Below are 22,421 nucleotides of genomic sequence, written 5' to 3' on the forward strand. Positions count from 1 at the left end.
TGATAACTCCTATTACATACAACATTATGTTATTACTGAATTAAATTAAATTCTGCATAACTGGTATTGACAGAAAAATGCAGTGGTGAAGGATTACATGCTGTTATGGGTTATGAAGACAGATGCTAAAACTGCACTGTCAGCGAGGCTTCCTCTGAACAACCACAAAGATAATTAAAACATATGTAAACCCAACTACCATGTCTAATTTATGGCTATTTCATACCTTTACACTGCAAACAGTAAAGAAAAAAAGAGTGTTCATGATGAACAGATGGTGACTTCTACTCTGAAAATTGAAAATATGAACTTTGACACGCTTTAGGGATGAAGACAAACATTTCCATTTTATCTACAGGACTGAGTCTCACTGAAGCCAAAAGGTGAAACTTATTTAAAATGTAGCATCAATTTAATATGTAGCGTAAAAACTCTATAAAGGTCCTATCAGCAGGGACACCCATAGAGAAAACAATCAGACACTCTATGAGCTAAATAAAAAGAATTTGTGATCTTGTGACATATGATTATGAATTAATTACAGAGAATTAGTTGTAAATATATGCCTAAGTTAATGTATGGGCTACCACTAACTCATGAAATTACACGAGTTATGTCATTTCAAGGGGAATTATTTAATCATAGATTCATTAACAGGTGAGAATGTGAAAATAATCACATATCTGATGAATTCGTGTCCCCCCCCCAAACTGACATTTCACCTTTAAGAATGAAACTCATGTTGAGCCCAGATATACCATATTATTACTAACATTTTGTAGAAAACTGATATTTTTACCCAACTCACAGAATGTCACACTGTTTTTGAGCACAAACACCGAGAACAAACACCCTAATTACGCTACGTCTGGTGCGGCAGCAGAAGTGCTCAAACTTGCCGTGTTTTGGCAGACTGTCAGTCTGGATGTTGTATATGTTGCATTGTGGATGCTGTGCAGTGAGCTTGGGCTCAGCTGGTTGAATATACAGTCATCCTTTAATCTTGCAATGAAGCATGGGATGACACATGGTCTCTGCGTTATTGTGTGACTGTGTGCGGGGGGTGATACATCAATCACATGCCTGTAAATAGCGATGCGTCCTCACCAATCCGCACCGGCACACTTTCAACTCTTCCTATTCATCAGGCTGATGAGGAAAGGGAAGGAGCTTGACAATAACACTGCTAACACCATCTCTGTTTTGAATGTAGGAGAAACCAACAATGCATAGTTTGATAATGTTCCTGTCTGCTAAATGCCCTTTTCCAATTTGCTGAACCACACTGATAAAAGCACATCCACATCCCTGCACCACAGGAACGACAGCTAAAATACACACAAACATGCCCAAAACAGAAATACTGGATTGTTGTCCAGCTTTATAAGCTAATATGAATACGGTGCATGGGCCTGCCTGAGGCCCTGGATGTGTGCACTTTTGTTTGTGTGTGTGTGTGGCTCTGCTGAGGCGGTCTAATGCTGTGTGACTGGGGCCAGTGCTGTCAGCAGAGCAGAGACATGGACGCAGCACAAGTGCCTCCTTGTATAAACGTTGGGGCGGGCAGGGATGCTCATCCTCTTCTCCCACCGTCTGACACTTAAAGGTCCAATCCGTGATTCTGGTAGCTCATCAATTATGTGTTCACACACACCAATCAACACTAAAAACACCATTGCGTTCGCTGCGCAGCACCCAGGTAGCAAAGTGCTGAATATTTGAGGAATGAAGCAAGGTGATGTTGAAAGAATGCATGTTAACCAAACCCTGGATGAATTAGAGGGTACACAAAAAAACACATATATATTTCAACTTTATCATTTCATCATAACTCAGACATAACATCAGACTATTTTTCCCCCATTATGTGTATTTTTAGAGGGCTTTTAACAGACAGGGCTGTCACTGTCTGTTACAGAAAACAAAGCAGGCAAGACAGATAAAAACAGCAACGACTACTTTACAATCTTCAAGCTTGTGTGTGCACATGTGCCTGTGTACTTGAGTATGAGAGGATCTCTTCTGGCTGGGTTTCCTTTTCAAGATACCCCAAGATAGAGTTTTGCTGCCAATAACTGAACAATACCTTTTTAAAATGTTGCTAATAATGCTGCTAATTTGAATTAATAAATATAAACCTGTCTGTCTAACATGTTAAATGCTAATTCTAAATGTCATCAAGCAGCCGTAGAGAACTTTGCATGAATACAATTGGCTACAATCAGAAATACTGATCAAACCATCTTTCACGACTACGGCCACGTGCATATTGTACTGTGGGTGGTCGGGAATGATGGGCTACGGACCGACGTCATTGTTCGACCTGACAGCATCACCAATGAAAGGGTATGTATGTCATGTTTTATGAATATGATGTGAGTCCACCTCACTTTGCGTCTATTTCCGTCCCAGTTGGTAGAAAGAGGTCAAGTTTCTGGCCGATCAGCAAACATTTGTGTGAAGAGGGTGAGAGCGCACCCACAGGTGTGATTATACATTAAATGCCAGATTTTGCTACTGTTGTTTTTGATATGCAGTGTGAGTGTACTACAGTCTGTATCAAAAAATGATTAAGGTTTGATACCCAGTCCTTGTGTTTACATGTTAGCAAAACACAAAACCATTCTCTAAATGAGATCACAAGGAAAAACATCTTCAGTCCGACACTTTACGTTTCTCTATCCAGGCAGATTGCTGTTGGAAAGCAGACTGGGCCTTTAAAAACCACCGGACCAATTGCCAAATTGAACCCCTGCTGCCAAGGGAGTGAGGAGTGTGTATGTGTGAATGTGTGTGTGTGTGTGTGTGTGAGCGTCCTTTAATCTGTAGGAGGGAAGTGGCTGGTTTGTGTGTGAGGATGATCTGGTTCCCCTCACTCACGTTGGGAGCAGAGAACAGTGACGAATACGACCTCTGACATATGCAAATGTCTACTGATTCACACAGGCGAGGCAGAGCGTGTGTACGTGTGTATGAGTGCTTGCGTGTCCATGTGTAGTGCATGCAAGCCTCTGTTTGTACAGTTAAAATCTGCCTGCATGTGGTGGATGTTTGTCAGTATTTCTGTTTGTCTGCAGAATTTAATGTGCACGTGTCTAGTGTGTGTGTGTGTGTGTGTGTGTTTGGGAGCTGTCGTGTGTTTGATGGGAGATGAGCTTACTTGGATCAGACTTGGAGAACGTGTCTCTGTCCAGCAGGTTTCTGAAAAACAAGAAAACAAAGAGACACGATGACATAAAAAATAATTGCACAACTCTCCCACTTCAACAAAGAAAGTGGAACTAGAAAGTTATTACATCACTAAACCTCGCCTAATTAGCTCCCTCACTGACCCCGACAACGTGTTTAACCATAATCCTCCTCTGACTTGATTAACAAAAGCCATTTCATCCAGTCATTGAGGCAGCAAGATTAAACAGACTATAAAACTGAGCTTAAAGTGGAGCCCATTTATATTTCAAACATACAGAGAAAACAGCAGAAGAGAGGACCTATTTTTCACTTTTTTGCTCTCCCTGGGTGCCAGCAACAACAGAGGAAGCTGACATCAAATTTACATGACACACCGGTCATTGCTCTTTGCAGGGGGAGGGATAAATGTACCGAAGAGTCCCATCACAGAGCAGATGCTCGGCACTACTGAGGTACTCCACGGTTAAACAGCTCTGAAGAAATGAAATATGTACACAAAGACGACAAGTCACAGCTGCCTGAGACCCAAGAAGAAAGAAATCGAGGAGCAGCTCAGGCTCAGGAAAGGGAAACCCGGCCTGTTACGTCAGTGGTGGGTCTTATTGTGGTTTTAACTGTGTGTCATACACTTACAGTGTCCATGTCTTGGGAGGGGTTAGCTAGGAGGACAGGGACGAGGCTGACAAACCCCAAAGGGGATGAAGTGAACCCTTCACTCACTCGCTCACTCAGCTTCTACTCCTGCCAAATCTTACATTAAAACCCCATAAAGCTTTCATAGAGCTAACCCAGAAAGACTAAATAATATAAGTGCATTGGCCATCAGTAGGGACACACATTACCCCAAAAACTACAGTTGTCGAGCCGGTCAAAGTAGTTTATACCACATCAAAAGGTAATAAAGGAATCAAATGTACAACTATACTCTGTTAAAATTACATGTTAAGACTGAGAAGAAGATTTTCAGTGGACACAATCATGGGAAAACCCCTTAGCATTTAATCCAGTCCATTACAACACAACCACAACTACAGCTTAAAAAAGTTAAAGTAAATGGCCAGAGCTGTTGCATTGGATTGTGTTACATTTTTACAGGTGTGCCGTCTGCGTCTATCCTAGTATGTCTGTTTACATTACACAAGTGGTTTTTAAGTTTGTCCTACAGTCAGGGTACTAGTAAAAGACAATTAGAAAATAACCAGATATTTCCTCCTGTAAGCTTCTTTCTCCAAAAGAAACGTAGCTACCACATTACCCATTCATAAAAACATGCATTTGTATAATGCATGTTTTCATGAAGGCATGTTTATGAGGGTTTTCTTGTGAACACTTCCAGTTCTTCTTGCAGCTGTCAGGTGATCAATATAAAATGAAGTGTTTAGATAAATGCAAAAACACTCAAGATCAAAACAAAAAATATCTTGACAAAACCAACGATTAACATACCTCTGACTCAAAAATGAGCACTTATTAATATAGCAACGGCAGCGCATGTAGATGCAACAGCCTGTAACTCCTTCAAACTTCACTACATGTTTGTTTTAATCAGTTATTTTCTTTGCCTTTATTGCTGAAACTTCACTGAATGATGTCTGATTAGATTTTTGACTTTTGACTGTTTGTCCTAATGTAAAAGATGAAGTGATATTATCATCACTATCTTGTTGCTGCTGTTTACATTCCTCAAGACGCAAATTAAATTTCAAAAATGCACTGCAGAATGATTTCCTGGGTGTATCTGTGTATGCATATACTGTATGCATATACATAACTATATATTGTTTTATTTGATTTTTGATCTATTTTATATATTAGTCCTTTTATCTGAATTTGTTATGTGCTATGTGTGCATACCGTGACGTAATTACAACTTTCATTTTTTTGAGCATCCTCATGTCCTACAATGACAAATAAATTACCTTGAACCTTGAACGTGTGTCTCCTCTCCAAGCCTACACAATGTGATTTTGATTCTTAAAAGGGAGATCTGGTGTAGAGCTTTACTTTAAGCTGCAATAATAGCAGGAGCATGACTTCCTCCATATTGTGCTCTGCTGACAGAGAAAGGGAGAGACAAAGGGGGCTCCTGCTATCATGCTAGCTGCGGGGCGAGCGTTCTGTCGCCTGTCCTGTCCTGTATGACAAGCAGCGAGTGTCTTGAAGCCGTTGATGGCTAGTGATGTATCTAGCTCAGGCACTTGTGTTGTGCTGATCCCAGTGTGGTCCAGATGGTAAAACGCCACGCTCTGCTGCCTCGCTTTCAAGGCACGCCCACCGGCTTTTCCCCGGCTTTGAGACCTTAAATAAATGATAATAAGCGATGGAATAGGGCCTAGTCATATCAGGGCTGTGTTTATGACTGGCGGAAAGTCTGAGAGATTGTGCAGGAGTGAGAAGTGGCCGACTTCACCTGCCAAATGGGATAAACGTCCAATAAGAAGCAATACTGTACTCTGTTGGCTCCCAGAGGAGTATGAGTGGAGGCAGGGAACGAGATCCAGTAGAGGAAAGAAGAAGAAAAAAAGAGGACTGTACGAAAGACAGGATACAACTGTTTGTGTGTGAGTTCTGACAAAACTGCACACAATTATATGGATATGGTAACCTCCCTCTGATTTATGTGCACCCTAGGGCTTCCACCTGGCCCTGATAGAGAAGGGCGACTCTTTTAAAAAGCCCTTTCCACCGCGGGCAGCCTGGGAAACGTCTGGGAGGTCCGAGAAGAGTGCCTCGTCGTTCATCAAACATTTACGAGAGCGGTCCCTCCTCGACACCAGAATTACATTTGAAATCCCACCAGTTACATCACAGCCACCTAAACATGGCAGCTGGAGCTTTAAATACCTGTATGTGAGGACGGAGGGGACTTCCATCGAGAGCAATTGAGATGTGAAACAAGATGTGTTCTTAAAAAAAGGGAACATTGCATTGCCTCAGAGGTTTGTAACTAGACATACAAAAAGGATCAAATAGGACTTTATCACAACAGGAGTGTGAGTGTGGACTTATTACTTGTTTTTAAATGGTGTGTTTTTATTTTTGACATTTTTTATTTGTTTTTAATCTAGGAGGGGTCTTATGATATTGTATTCAAAGTTTTGAGACCCATTACTTGAGTATCAAATGTTCCTAGGCTGGAAGCTGTAAGAAAATCCTTAATACAGCCTTAAAATATTTAAAAAGCTTGTTGTGAAACGTGGTCCATGTATATGTGCAACTTGAGACGATTCTGTTTCTAACAAAAAAATTACACTGAAAAAGCATTATTTTATATTGATGTGTTAATGTGAGCAGAGCTTAAAATACATTCTTGTAAGTCTTATATTATTGACTACAGTCATGTAAAGTGTCAGTGATCAGCCTTCAGTTTCAATTAATATCCATACAATGTGAAAATGGTTACAACTAAAATTGTATACGTTTAAAAATCCATTTACTGTCATTCTGTGCTTTCAACCATATAGACACAGAATACTTTTGAGTTTTTACTTCTAGATTTTTTATATTGTGCAAAATCATTAGAAACCAGTTGAAGCCAAAATGGTAAATATGAATTCTGGATCATGACTTGAGAATGAGCTTGCTGTAGTGCAAGGCAGTAAATAATCTAACATCTGTTGTCATTTAAAGCTGCACTAATCAGTATTTTTGTATTAACAATGTGTTGCTGAGACAGCATTTGGCTAAAACAGGTTTTCATCACTAAATTTGATCATATACCTATAGTGAGCATATCAAACCCTAACTCTGAAAAAACCATCAACAATTTCCACAAATATTTTCAACCATTCATCTTCCTCCAACCGACCTTAACAAATGTTATGAAATGGAAGTTACTGCCAACATTGGTGCGTGGCTGGCTAGCATTGAAAGTATTAACCCCTGGCAGTGTTTGTGCCAGCCTCCCCTCACCAGACTCCACAGGAGCACAACTAGCAAGGCAAACTTCTCAGCAAGTAAACATCTCCTTCTTGCTTCCTGAATTCCTGAAGTCCACATTGCAGCGTGGGCGGTCACTCCCATCGCATAACCTCACGTAAGTCCACTAGCTTGACATTTAGCCCTCTATGTGCAGGTTTGCTTACTGTTAGTGCAGTAGCAGCTGTCTGTGGACGTATAAACTAGCTAATAAAGAGGTCCCCTCGGTGAAGGCGCAATAATAAACAGCACAAGCTCGTCCTGTTGGGAGAAGAACAGCAGATCAATAAGGTCAATTGAGTCTGAAGACAACTCTGAGCTGTTTTCATCAATCCACCTTTGAAGCACCTGAGACACTATCTTAACTCTCAACGATTTTCTTAGATTCTCAGTGTGTGTTTATATGTGTGCTCAGGGGAAAGCGATGTGCATCCGATAATGAACTGGAGGAATCCCACTTCACTGGAGAAAGACACAACATCAACAGTCCACGTACATTTGAGAACAGAATAATTAGACTGTTAGAGCAATTTTGGAACAACAGTTTTCTACAACATGACTGTGGGAGTCTCTCTTACTGTATCATTTAACACTGTATCATTTAACACTGCTTCATCTGACCTATCAATACGCATCAGCGTCATCCTCCCCCATTGTGACCACCAACCTTTACAGAGTCACAGTTTGAGCTTTCCGGCACCATTCTCTATTTCCTATTTCTAGTTTAGTGAAATCCATTAACTTACATCTTTCTGACATTGTCATCTACATACCTCCAGTGCACTGCTTATGCTAATCTAAAGCCTGCATGATTTACAATACAACTTGAACTTTGTCTCTTCTAAGCTCTGAAACCATGGACTACTAAAGTTACACTACAACCCAGCAGTATGGATAAAATCCACTATCATAGTATATCTAACTTTATATTGAGATACTAATGATATTGCGATTTTCTAAATTATCCAAAAATTCAATTCAGTTTCTGGATAAAATAACCAGACTGGAATAATTGTTTTGAGCTAATCCAAAAAAATAAATACCTGACAATCCAAGGCACTTTTCATCATATTGATGCAAAAATAACAAAAAAATCCAATATTGCCCGCAAACAGCCCCGCTCACTGATTTGCAGTGTTTCCCAATATGACTTACCACAGGATAAGTGGTCTTAAGTCTTGGTTCATCCTTCATATATTGCAGTCAACATCTCAGAGGAATTAGAGTACTTGCTTGACATGTTTGCTTTTTCTGGCTGATAGTTTTCATTTTAGATGTCTAATCAGAGATTGTACCATGAGGCATAAATTAGCCTACTATTTGGTAGGTTCAAAGCACAAATACTGATCAAACATGATGCACAATTGTAGTGTTATTGCAGACTACTTAAAAGTATGCATGTCTTCTGATTCACACGTTTCTGTGAATATTATATAATCAAAAAATGATGTTACCAACATTTCCCTAATATTCCCTCAATATTCAAGATTCAAGAGGTTTACTGTCATATAATAACAAATAATAAAATAATGATAATGATGGAGGAGCAAAGCTACAGGCCAATAACGTGTAATTATTTAGGCTGCAGAACTTCTGTTAGACATTACTTTTATTATTTTATATACATTTGAATGTAACTCAGCATCACATACTTTGAAAACCCTAGAAAACTGACTAGGATTTTAAAAATAGAATTGTTTTATTTTAATATTATTAGATCTATCATTTCCAATAATAGAGCTGCCAATGGATGGAAGAGGCTAAAACTGTGTATGTTTTTTTAAAACTTGTGATCTATTTCTTTCAGCTCTGCCAAGATTGTAGCTCGTGTCAAATTTCTGCAGATAAAATATCATCAACTGAGTATTGTGAACATGAATATATTTGGTACCTTGATCAACCAGATCAATAGTTCTCATTGAAAAATTGAGAGTAACAGGTTAGCTCAGTGGGTAGAGCTGGCGACCCATGTGCCAAGGCTGAGTCCTTGCTGCAGCGACCCAGGGCTCAAATCCGACCTGCAGCCCTGCGTGTCATCCCCTCTCTCTACTCCCCTTTCCTGTCTATCTTCAGCCGTATCTATAAAAAAAGGCCAAAAAATGACTTAAAAAAAATAAATAAATTGAGAGCAACTGAAACCACATTACTCTTGACACTCACTCATACTGATGATAATATAAGTTACATACTGTACATTAACTATAAAGCATTACAAATTACAACAATTGAATTGCTGTATGTTATACTGGGTTTACAGCATGCGTATAAATTGATTATTTTCAGCTCAAAGCACAGTGACCACATTAAAATCCTATATTGTGCATAGTAGAAAGGCATCAAACACTACTAATCAACAGAATGTCTTCAGATCCATCCGCAGCAATCACAGAGATGGACGAAAGTGGCTATGCAAAAGATGAAAGCAGAGGAACAGAGGGGGCAGGAGGTGAGCTGGTTAGTATTGTGATGGAGCCATGTCGACTCTCTGAGGTACCCGGGTGAAGCTACGGTGTCTGGCTGGTGCCTTAATTAGGCCAAATGACTCCTTCAAAAACTCATTAATGCAGCCACTCAGCATGACCCCCACTGGGCCTCCTGCGGTTTGGACCTGCCACATGAGACCGATCTGTTGGTTTTATGCTCTTTGCTCTGTTCCACTGAAATAATGGAGGAGCAAAGCTACAGGTTGAAGCGACACTGAGAGGGAGAAGTTGCATTAAAGCTGTGTTTGAATTGTTTTGGTAAAGATAAGTAAGATAAAGAATAATGAATTCATTTTAGCACTTAAATATAAGAGCGTACACAGCCACAGAGCACCTCGCTGCTCTGAATTTACTCTTCCTCATGACAGTGTTTTTTCATCTGACTAGGACTCAAGTGTCAACTGTACGAAATAAACAGCAATCTCTGTATCTGGGGGAAACAAAAATGTTTGAGGATGCTACATAAACTTACGGTGCCTGTGTACATATCTTAAATAAATATATAATTATGTGTCAAGGTATTACTTTAAAGCTGCGCCTATTGTGTTTGCTTTAACTTTGGAATTTTCCAAATAAATGAATTGTAGCCATCATTAAAAGCCATTATGGTTTTTGAGGTTTGGATGTTATTTTCTAGCAAAATAAAAATTTGAATAAAAAAAGTATATTATAAATATGGTTTTGGCAATGATTGTTGAATAGGGGTCTCAACATGTTCTCTCTCCCAGCCCGTCAAATCATCAAGCTTTAATGGTAAACGTTAAACTGTTTGGTTAAGTTTAGGCACAAAAACTACTTGGTTAAGATTAGGAAAATGTACTTTATGCACCTGACGTTACTTAAGTCCATGAATAAAATGTAACTAACGTAACGTATCTGGTTTCACATGGGACACGAAAAGCGCTTTCCTGGGTTAAAGTCCTGTGTTTGTTTGAGCCGTCCATTCATACCAACACCACCATATGCTGACCTCCTCGCTCTTTATACTACGTCACCTGACTTTGACTGCTGGTGTGTCCAGAAATCACTGTAGAGGGATAACTACTAGGTCATAATTTAAAGTGGAGGGCCACTGACCAAGCTGCAGTATTTGACGAAGGGTGTGTGAGAACAGGTTGCTTATCTACTTTAAAATAATGCAAACAATTAGTTTATTAATCAATTGATTAACCACCAGAAAATGTATGAACAAAAATTATAATTAGTCCTTTCTCTAGCAAAATTACCAAACATTTGCTTATTCCTGCCTCATTTTCTCACTGTTTTTTAATAACTATAAATTCAAGATTTCTGCATTTTGGACTGTTGGTCAGGTAAACCTTGAGCTCTGTGAACTTGTGATTGGAAGTTTCTTTCATAAATTTTATGGATAAACAGTTTGAAAAAATATTAAATACATAAATTGAAAATGAAAATAATCATTAGTAGTAACCCTACTTAAAGCCTTTTTTTGCATTCAAACACTGAAGGTTGTTTAACTACGTCCTTCAAATGTATATGTATAATAAATCCTGCTTAGTATTGCAGTGATGCTGGCTGTGTATGTACAGTAGTGAAACATAAGAAACATCACACAGGATTCCTTCTGTCTCTTTCTTCACCTTCCTCGTGTAAAGTGCAACATCGGCTATGACACATCGACCAGCCTCTCAGCAGGTCAGCGTCCGGCTTCAATACAGCCACATCACAACACGCCAATTCTTCGACGGGATACACTTCCTACCTTTTGTGCCCAAAGGTCACGGCTATCTCTCCGCTGTGGACCACTCAGATCAGATGACAGCCACAACGACATGAACGCCAACGTCTTTGTTCACAAACATTCTCCGAGAACCGACCTTCTGCAGGGCTCACCTGATTCGCTGTTTCCTATCCATGACCAAAACTAAACTCTATCTGTGTGTGTGTGTGTGTGTGTGTGTGTGTGTGTGTGTGTGTGTGTGTGTGTGTGTGTGTGTCATCAAGGCCTTGTGATCAGGTGTGATAGGCACTCATCAGTCAAACGGTCATGTGCTATTGCAGCAGACTGAGGGATTTTCTTCTCACTGATGCACAATATTGGACTTGAGTTAATCAATCTGTCAGTTCTTCTGCTTGACTACACATGTGATGAGTGCGCCGATGGTTTGGATTTATTGAGTGAAGGAGGGTTTTCACTGAAGGATGGGATCTATGGACTGAATGCCTCAGTAGCTTTGTCAACACGCAGAGACACCAAAGTGGGAAAATCACACCGCCTACCAGCTCAGGGCTGGTAAATTTTGTGTTGGTGAGGCTGCTGAGGGTGTTGACTCTGCCATCAGCTCGGCAGCTAAAAAACAGTGTTAAATAGTCGTCTTCTGTTTAAAAATAATCAAACTAAATGGTTAAGTAATGGATGCTTCTGTCAAATAGTGGGAGCTATACCGACCGTCTCATCTTATGGGTGAAAATGTGACAGGACTGGTACTGATGACAAATGCTTCAACTAGAAGTAAAAAGAAAACTGACCACATATTAGGGCTGGATATTGTTAAGAACCTCACGATGCGATTCGATGTTGAGTCTTTAGGTCACAATTCGATTCGATATCGATTCGATTCGATATTGATTTAAATGCTTCGATATCGATTCAGTAATGAATAGAATTACAGCTTCAGGACAGCGACTTCCATCATGTGTTTGCGTGTTGGTATGGCGTATCGTGGTATACCATCTTCTTAAAATCCCCGTTTTCCACAACACAGAATAGTCGTAGGTCCTTACATATGAAGAGGGCCACAGACTCCGTTATCTTCTGTGCGCGGGCAGAGTTTGGCGGCAGTTTGCAAAGTAAGGATCTGTCGAGTTGTGTCTGTTTTGAATCCACAGGTTCAGCCGCGGGTTGCTGCAGAGCATCTGCATGGTGTTGGCTTAAGTGGTTGCGCAAATTTGTTGTGTTATTGCAGTATTTTAGTACTGCCTGGCACACCCCTACCACATAATGGAACTATATGGATTAGAGCCACAACAATTAGTTGATGAATCGATTAGTCCATCACAGTATAGACAATGAATCGTAAACCGTTTTGATTAGAGATTATCTGTATAGAATTTTATTGCTTTTCTTAGTCTTAAACTATAGTGAATTCAATATAACTGAGTTCGTGACAGACAAAATAAGACATTTGAAGATATAACCTTGTGCGGTACGATATTAGAATGTGCATGTTTCAGTGTTTTATGGTGTTTTATAGACCAAACAATTAATATATTAATTAAGAAGCAGATAAATAGGTTGACTGTAATAATCATTAGTTGCAGCCCTAGCCGTTGATGTCAAGGACCCAAAAATTCATACACAGCAGATACACGGACCTGTGTTTGATAAGAGGTAGTCTCAGGGATCCCTGTCTGATAAGATTTAATTAGTCCAAAACTGTCTTAAGTGTAGATTGGCAGATTAACAGTAAACAGTGTGACTCAACTCTCTCACTGCGCTAACTTCTAGTTAGGGCTGCTCAGAATGCTCCAGTGACTTGGTGTTGCACTCTCATGAAGTCAAGAGACAGACAAAATCGATGCAGCAGAAACCAAGATATCCTGTCTTTTAGTTATGCTCCAACAATTCAGAATTTCCTATAATGCAATCTTTCATCATCTTTCATTAGGCGGTCACTGTCTGGGAAACAGTCTTTCCTTTTAAATTCTTCACGTGCAGTTTGTAACACAGGATTCCTGTTATAAATAAGAAGCCTCTAAGCTCAGAAATTCTCTGAGATTTTCCACAGCCAGAGTAGCGCTCGTGTAACATATAAACATGTAATTCTAGAGACATTGTCCCAGCTACTATACAGACCTCCCACTTGGAGCTACTTTCTACTAAAGAAATAGCACCTATACAAATTGTTGATTGTAGACTACAGTTCCAATTGAAGTATCCAAAAATCAAATAACCAATCATCGCTACTCCACAACTTTACATAGTGAAAGCTAGGTTTTTCAACTCTTTCATGAGATATTTAATAGAGAAATTAATATTTTTGTCCATCACAGGTCACTCATTCACTTGAATTTCTCCCACGGGGGATCAATAAAGGAACATCTTATCTTAAAGAGCACATATACGCACATATACATCAACTCCTGGGACATGACATAGCACTGACAGAACCAATACGTAACTTAATGGTCCTATGACTCAAAATTCAACCATTAAAGAAATGTCATTGCAATTCGTCACTGCCCAGCCATCCATTTTCTATAATCACTACGTGATCTTTTCACAGCTACATGGAGCAGAGCCTACACATATGTTTGCATGTATAAGAATTGCATTTTGTAAGAACACATGACTCATAATTCAAATAGATTTTTTTCCCCAGATGGTGGCCTCTTCAGTTTGGAAGAAACTTCCAAGGCTCTGATCTTAGAATCGTTAAGGTCATTAACAGGCTGACTTCTGCATTATCGGGCTCTTCTTCTTAGGCCAACATAAAACAGAAACAGCAGCTCCTGCAGCAGCAGGCTGATTTTAGGTCAGTGGAAACATCATTCAGTCCAAAGTCTTTGTTCTTTTGTTCGTTATAGGTCTCAAAACAGGCCTAGTTTTCCAGTAAAATAAAAAAAACATAATCTAGTCCTAAGCCTATAGAGCTGGATGCTGGTAAATAATCAAATATCACAATATCATTATATTATTGATGATAGTTTAAGGGTGACTGGCACTTTTAGAGATTAAACAATTGTTTAGTCAACAGAGAGAACAAAGCAGCAACTATTTTGATAATAAATTACTTGTTTTAAATAATTTTTCAAGCAAAAATTCTATACAGCTTCTCAGTTGTAACTAGCTATGTGATGCTTTTCTTAGTCTCATGTGATCTACAATGTTATATTGTTGCTTAATTTGTCTGATCAAGAGTTCAAAACTGTATTTAAAGATGTCACCTTGGCTTTAGAAAATTGTGATGGCATGTGGAAAAAAAACACCTTACGGAGAAGATAGATAGATAGATAGATAGATAGATAGATAGATAGATAGATAGATAGATAGATAGATAGATAGATTAGCAGCTCACATTTGAGAAGCTGAAACCAGATATTACTGATGTCTTGATTGAATGAAAACGGACTATGTCTGACTATTTCTTATGTATCGACTAATGAATAAATCTATAAATCTATAATTTCTTAATGCTTTGGCAATGGTGTCTTTGTTACACTCATTCCAATAAAGGGAATTGAATTACTCTGATTGACACATCAGAAATTAGCATGAATAAATATATAAAATATTAGGGCTGACCACACTACATGAGTCTCACAGGCCAGTTGCAGAATCCAGAAATTACTCCTCCCTCTCTCCTAACCCCTTTCTTTGTATCTCCATCAGTTTATCCCCTCTAGTGTTACAGTAAGAAAGGAGTGCTGCTTCAGTAGTAAAACTGCCACAATCTGAGCCAAACACACTACTTCAGTCTTCAGTCCAGTCTCCACACGCAAAATTCAATACAATTACAATATTACATTATCACAAGGCATGAAAAGTGTTTTCCCACAAATCTGCATGTGGCAGCTCTATCAGAGCTGTGACAGTACAGTGCAGACATGTCAACTCTGACCTCCATCTGGAGATCACCCAAACACAAACTGCTGCCAGCAGACGCACACAATTCAGCTGGATTTCTCTCCAGCTCCCCATTTAGCTCCCTATATTATCACTTAGCTTCCACTACTGCAATTCAAAGAGAAATGTGACCCCTAAAAATATACATTTCAGGCTAAAATAAGTGATATTAAACTGTATTTCTGCAATACAACCGAGCGCGAACGGACTTTATGGCGCGTTTACTCTCCACTACATCCATCACCCATCGTAGAGCCGGACAGTTACTACATGTCAAATATCAGATTATTGAACAAATTCACACATATGGGAATGTCCTTTGTATCTCTAACAGCAGCAGACCGTGTGGGAAACCAGCAGCAGTCGGTACTCACCTACAAGAAACCGTGAGTTCAACTTTGGTGGCAGGTATCGCAGCGGTGAAAGGGTCTGCGTCCCCAATACACGCCATATTCATCGAGATGCTGCTTGGCCGATCACAAATCGCCCCGTATCCTGCGCCTTAACGGCGGCATGAGAGGAACCGATGGGGGAGAAGAGAGGGAAATGAAACAGGAAGCCTTGCAATGAGGAGAGGAGCCGTTTTGTTTCTGTAAGCGCGAAGCAGCGGAGAGAGAAACGCAGACGCGGAGCTGCAGCGCGCCGGAGTCGCGTCTCTGTGCGCCTCGGTGCTCCGGAGGAGAGAGGACGGTGTGAAGGGGAGGGAACACACACACACACACACACACACACACACACACACACACACTAACATACACACCCACACACAGACACAGGCACAAAGTGGGAGTGTGTAGTATTTATCAACTTTTAAGGACCAAATGGCTTTACAAACATTGGCCTAAAAGATCATTTCTTCTTCCTCTTTAGAAATTAGATTAAGGATTTAGTTCAGGGTTTGGGTTTTGGAGATGAGATTATTTGGGGCGGATAAGGGGTTAAATGTGGTCATGTGTAGTTTGTTTTGTGGTTGGGCTGTGGAATTATGAGTTAAAATCAACTGAAACAATTAATTAAAGGTCCAGTGTGTAATTTATTGTCAGAAATGGCATATCATGTTTATAGGTATATTTTCTTTAGTGTTACCTGAAAATAAGAATTGTTGTGTTTTCTTTTCCTTAGAACGAGCAGTTTTTAGGTACAGAGTGGGCGGCCATGTTGAACCGCCATGTTTCTCCAGTGGCTCAGAATGGATAAACCGAACTCTGGCTCTGATTGGGCGTTAGAGTTTTTGCTAAGGCAAGCGGTATGCAGTTGGTTGGCTAGATGCCACTGAATCCTACACACTGGACCTTTAACCTGTTTCCTAAGTTTCCAAGTAGCCGGTGGGCAGCCATCTTTGTTTTGATCTGAAACGGAGGCAATTTATGAAAAGGTTAGGAATATTATTTTATCATTCAGCAGACAGAATATTTTTCTGGAAATACCTTCAGATGAAGAAATGACAAATGTGTTTTCTGTTTTTTTCAAACATCACTGGTTTATCTTTTATCTTTTAAAGTATTGAAAAAGGTGAAAAACACTACAGGTCTGACCATGTTGAGATGTAAAAGGAGTTTGTTCCATATGAGCTAAACGAGTTACTAAATGAGTTATAACGTCACGTACATAACTTTTGGGTGTGTAGTCTTTTAAATTAGGTCTTTTTCCAGTCTTAAATTTCAGTTTTACAACAAACTTTCTTGACTTGTAAAATGTATTATTTTGACAAACATCACATGTGTAATTCATGGCACAACTCAAACAGGATGGCAGTAGGCTGTATGAAAAGGTCCACCAAGGTTATTACAGGAACATGAATATCTGTAGCAAACTTAAAATTATGTTGTTGTTTCTTATGTTTGGTGAGAAATTTCACACATTTCACTCCAAATCAGAAATTTCAACCTGATGGTGGCGTTGGAGGAAAAGTCAGGGGATCCCCACAATCAGTAGGCTTCATACACTGGAAGTCATGAATGTCTGTATAAAAAAGTCCATCCAACAATTGTTGAGATATGTCAGACTGAACCAAAGTGGTGGACCAATCAAAACAATGACATTGCCGCTAGCTTTAAAAAAAAAACCCCACTTAAATTCAGGATCCTGTAAATACATATAAATATATAAGTTAAAAACTAATGCAGAATGCAACTTCTACTAGTGTGATGAAACTTGAAGCCACCAGTGCTCATACACTGAGAATAGACAGTGAAGTAAGAGACAGGTATAGGGAATGAGCTTGGGCTTGTTGTAAACCTCCAAAGAACTAATTTAAGTCAATACAGTGTCTTTAAGTGCTCCCCTTCTTGAGCGGATGATCAGGTTGTTGATCAATAAACTTATCGATTACTTGGCTGGGAGCCGAGATTTAAGCATTTTAAAACTTACATTTACAGCTGTTTTGAAACACCTTCACACTTTACTTCTTCCATTTCATGTAATTGAGACTGTTATTTTTTTTCTGTTAATTCAGCAGGTTACAAGAGGTAAATAGGCCTTGTGTTGTTGCAATTATATTATCTCTGTTCCCAGCAGGAGTTTGACAATTACTGTTTATAAGATGAGCTGTTCTGTTATTTAATTACTTGTTTGCACTAATGTTATGAGCTCCTCTAATCATGTGCATGAGGCTGAATTATCCAAAAGCTAATTTTCTTCACAACCACCCTTTAAAATATTAAGGAAATTAAGATGGAAAATAGCACAGAAAACCCTCCATCAAAATTTAAAGTCTTGTTCACAAGAGAGCCAACTGACTTATACATGTGGGTGGGTGAAAATGCAATTATCTCTGTTTGGAGTATAATTGGAAAGCAATGAACCTAACAGTGTGACTCAAATATACTAACATAAGTTAAGGAACAATGTTAATTTTAAAATGATTAAAGACGTGCAGTGTCTCAAAATGAGACTGAAAACACCTACAGTAGCTGATCAGGGTCATCAACTCAATACAAAGCAACGGTAATTATGGATTAATTATGCATTATTACTATTGTGTGTAAATAAAACACACTTTATCCTCTGCCCACTTGGAGTGAGAACTGTAAAAGAAATTGTGTCACATGAGCCGAGGCCAGTCAGGGTTCAGCCAAGTTGTGATTGGACAGAAAAGTGTCACAGAAGCCAGATGACAAAGACCACCTGAGCAAAACAAACTCAATTAACCAGTCCAGCATGAAACTGAGAGCTAAATATGGGAATATGTGTGTCAGCTCCAGTTAGCCTGGAAAAAATGACAGAAAGTGCATCCTGCGGGTCAAACACCTGTTTTCCGTGAGGTGATATGGGGTTCATGTTCCAGCCGCCAATCGAAATGCAGCTTTTCAGTATCCTGTGACAGTCCTATAGAGAGCAGCGGTTCCCAACCCTTTTGTACTTATTACCTCGCATCACATGTTGTATCTGCCACTAAGTGATTTTGCCTGTCACTGATTGGTAAGTATTATTTTTTTGGCCTTTATTTGATAGAGAGACAGCTGGAGATAGACAGGAGAGGGGGCAGAGAGAGAGGGGGTAGCATGCAGCAAAGGGCCGGAGATCAGATTTGAACCCGGCCCGCTGTGTATATGGGTCACCAGCTCTACCGACTGAGCTAACCGGGTGCCCTGTCACTGATTGTTTAATTTGAATTATTTCTAGAGACCTAAAAGGTAAAACTATCTGATATTACCCCAAAACCAAGAGGCTACAAGATTTTGACTTGATGTTGCCGTTCGGGGATTGCAAATTATGCTGTGGGGATGTGTGTACATGTGTGTACAAAATATCACGGCAATCCATCTTATACTTGTTGAGAGATATAAGTCTGGACCAAAGTGGTGGCCGACAGATAGACAGAGCCATCCCTAGAGTCATGTCGCCCACTAAAGTAGTTTAAAAAAACAAGAAAAGTTAAAAAAAAAAATTGATGTACCGTAGTTTGTCTTTTTTGATATTTTTTTTATCTGTTAATCATCCTGCCATCAAGCCTTTTTTATAAATTTTTAATTTTATATTTCGGTCACCTTCGAGAAAAAAAAAAAAAAAAAATTCTGCATGAACCATAGGCCTGTATTTATTATATTATGAATGAAATGTGTGTTATTTGGAAGAAAGTCGAGGTGTGACTGACTTACAGTGGATCCCCCATACCCCCCTTGTCCGTTCCATTAGGGAGACCCAGAGGTGAACTGTCCCCCGCCCTCCTTCCCCTTCTCACACAGCTTCTCTGTGCACGGCACCTTTTCAGCAAGCAGGGGCGCTTGCAGCTGTAAGGGGTGCCAATTTGAGGATTTTTTTTTTTTTAAGTGCTCGTGCCGCCCCCATGTGTCAAAACCCCATGCCCAAAACCACTACTGGTCCTGTGGCTACATTAGAGACTCTTTTTCCTCTTTGGGACTTTTATCCAGGTAAAACACAAAGAAAATGAGCATCAAGAGTGTTGGAAGCACCTTGCTTGCGAAAATATATAAAAAAAATATCTGCTGTTTCGGATTCTTTATGCCAGGAACACAGACATTTGAGTGCGAAAAGTCTCAGCTTCACACATTTAATTTTTGCAGATTGCAGTTGTTGACAAGTACACTGTGTTTTGGATCAGGTCTGTTGGGCTTTTAGGAAAGTAAAGTTAATCATCATCAGCATGTTATGAAAAAAACAACCACAGCTGTACTGACTCTATATCAGAACAGGGGAAATTAGGGAAAACCTTGGTTAAACTCCATGCACTAAAATGGAGGGTTTGATTTGTTTGTAGGCTCTTGAGAGAACGTTTATGTTTTATAACGTGAACAGTAAGATAACATAAACACAACAGTAACATTGTGATGGAACTTTTGTGTCATCATCTTCATCAAGTTGGTCTAACACTTTGGTCAAGACTGAAACATCACAACAACTACTGAACGATGTGCTCTCATGACTCTGGAGATCATCTGACTTTTCGTCTGGCACCAAAATGAGGTTGAGTGAGTTTTGAGTGTAACGTCTCAACAAATATTGGATGGATTGCCATTTTACAGACATTCTTGTCACCCTCAAGATAAATTGTGAGCCTGACTTTGATTTATGATCCAATACCCAAAGAATTAATGACATTCTCATCATCCTCAGCTGTAATTTGTCTTATATAGTATTATGTAACCAGGAAAGAGCCTTACTGAGATTAGTCTCAATTATTAGCATTTAGCTCAAAGCACTGCTGTATGAGTATGGCCTTACAGAGCAACTAACATGGCTATCCTAAGTCTTCAATCTGTTTTGCTCTGCTGGGAGCAATCACATGGCGTTATACGATGGATCTAAATTATCTCAACCTTTATTAAGTACAATTGCAATATTAGCTTCACACAGCAGCTGAGGGAGTGATCCAGATAAAGTGTTGGATCATTTGTAATGAGAAAGCGGCTAATGATTTAGAGAAGGCTTTGTCAATCTCCTCAGTGTAGTTGCATGACAAATGAGCTTATTATTGGGGAACTGTTTTATCACTGCTTGTACTTCCTCCTAGGTAATGTTATATTCTTTCCTGGCTTATTAATGGAGATCTATATTGGTTATAAAATTATTCATGATTTCAGGATCACGGTTTGATTAAGACAATGTTTAAAAATCTTTGAAAACTTTATTAAATATGACTTGTTAAGATTCATTCTTTAATATTGCATCTGAAGTTTGAGTCGAGCGACTCCAATCAAAGTTCTTGCATGACTTGATGAATTTGGATTTAATCCCAAAAATTGTAAAATTGTTTTTTTGCGGCACATGTGTCTGAACAGAATTGTATTATATTCATGCCTCAGTGCCACAAATAGACTTCAAATTATCAGAGTGTGAAGCAGCTCGGACTGCTCCTAATTACCATCTCCTCAATCTCCGTTTCTCTCTTTGCCAGACAGAGACATAGTCTTGCTGTGATAGATGTATAGAGTTTTTCTATAATGTACTAACATCCTCAAACCTGCCCAACCCACCCGTGGATTCATTATTACAAACTTATGGTGTGCAGCTGAGCCTCGTTCAAACCAGCAGAACCTTTTTTTTTAAATTCTACATAAGTACCCAAACTTAAAAGATACTAATTATATCCAGCTAAAATTATGTATAAAATTATCATTTGATCTGATGCAGTGGTGTCAAAATATGGTATAGTATATAATAGGTCAGAAAACTACCAATTATTTTCATTGGAATTAATCTGATAATTATTTTGATCACTTCTAGTGTTCTTGTTCTGTCCAACTAACTAATTTCAGTACATAAGACAAGCAGTTCTGTAGTGTACATGTACAGTTTGAGTGCACACATTTTAGTTAACATTTAGCGTTCATAAGATTATCACAGTGCTTCATAATTGTTCATATTATATATTTTGTACCTGTTTTTGTCTTTGTCATCTTCCCAAAAGGGCAGCTGAAGTTTGAGGCTGCCATTTATGCGGAAACACACAGGAAGTGGAAGGAGCCAATTTCTAAAACTCCCAAATACTCAATTTACTGTAACGTAAGACAAGATAAAGCTGCAAATGAAAAGTGAAAAATGACTTATACAATGAATTGATTGTCAAAATAGTTGCTACCACACCATTTTTCACCTCTCTTGTATTTATGCAATGTCTTTTGAAGTTTGTTTCCAATTCAATGGGTAAATGAGGGAAATGCAAGATTAAGATGATGATTATTTTTTAGTTTTAGTTTTCATTTTCACTTTGCAACTGGTAACACATGACAAGACATGAGAAGAATGTCTTTCAGACTTAAAACAATAATAATGAAATGTTTATTTTTGTGAAACATCAGTGCTGATCAAAGCTTTTCCTGACACGTTAATGAACGTTCTGTATGACAGGAACCCACCATCAGTAAACATCACCTGGTGTGATTTTACATTGTTCAATTTAAAAGGGTCTTTCAAAACTAGTTTGTGCTGAGGCAGGTCAAAATCTCTCTCTAAGGGGCGGAGATCTGCTCAGCAATGAGCAGCAGGGCTGGAGTGAAAATGTGCACATCTCTGCATCTTGTGAAAGAGCTGGTTGTGCTGTTTTTAAATAAGGATTAATAGACTTACATCAAAGAAAGAGGCTACTGACCAATGAACGCATGAGATGTTTGTGAAAAAGTCAGCAAGAGTAGCAGTAATGGCGGTGGCTTTGTTAAACAAGATGTGTATAGTGGTGATAGGAGTGATTTAGAGACTTGATTTGGTGTTCAGAATCATTGTCGTGGACCCCTGTGACAAAGTCTAAAGTACTTCTGAAGTGTTCTGGGTCAAATTCAACC

At 39.1% G+C, this 22,421-nt stretch overlaps 1 protein-coding gene across 1 annotated transcript in view; it reads right to left on the minus strand.

The window, feature by feature from the left end:
- Window positions 1-15,856, minus strand: part of LOC127353574 (copine-8-like) — a 63,212-nt gene extending 47,356 nt beyond the window's left edge. The window contains exons 1-2 of the mRNA XM_051382906.1: window positions 15,555-15,856; window positions 3,161-3,201 (exon numbers count right to left, since the gene is read on the minus strand). Coding sequence (XP_051238866.1) covers window positions 3,161-3,201; window positions 15,555-15,637 — 124 coding nt within the window. The 5' untranslated portion in view covers window positions 15,638-15,856. The remainder of the gene's footprint in view (window positions 1-3,160; window positions 3,202-15,554) is intronic.
- Window positions 15,857-22,421: the final 6,565 nt, after the last annotated feature.

This window comes from Dicentrarchus labrax, unplaced genomic scaffold, assembly GCF_905237075.1.
Source record: "Dicentrarchus labrax unplaced genomic scaffold, dlabrax2021, whole genome shotgun sequence".
Taxonomy (NCBI): Eukaryota; Metazoa; Chordata; class Actinopteri; family Moronidae; genus Dicentrarchus; species Dicentrarchus labrax.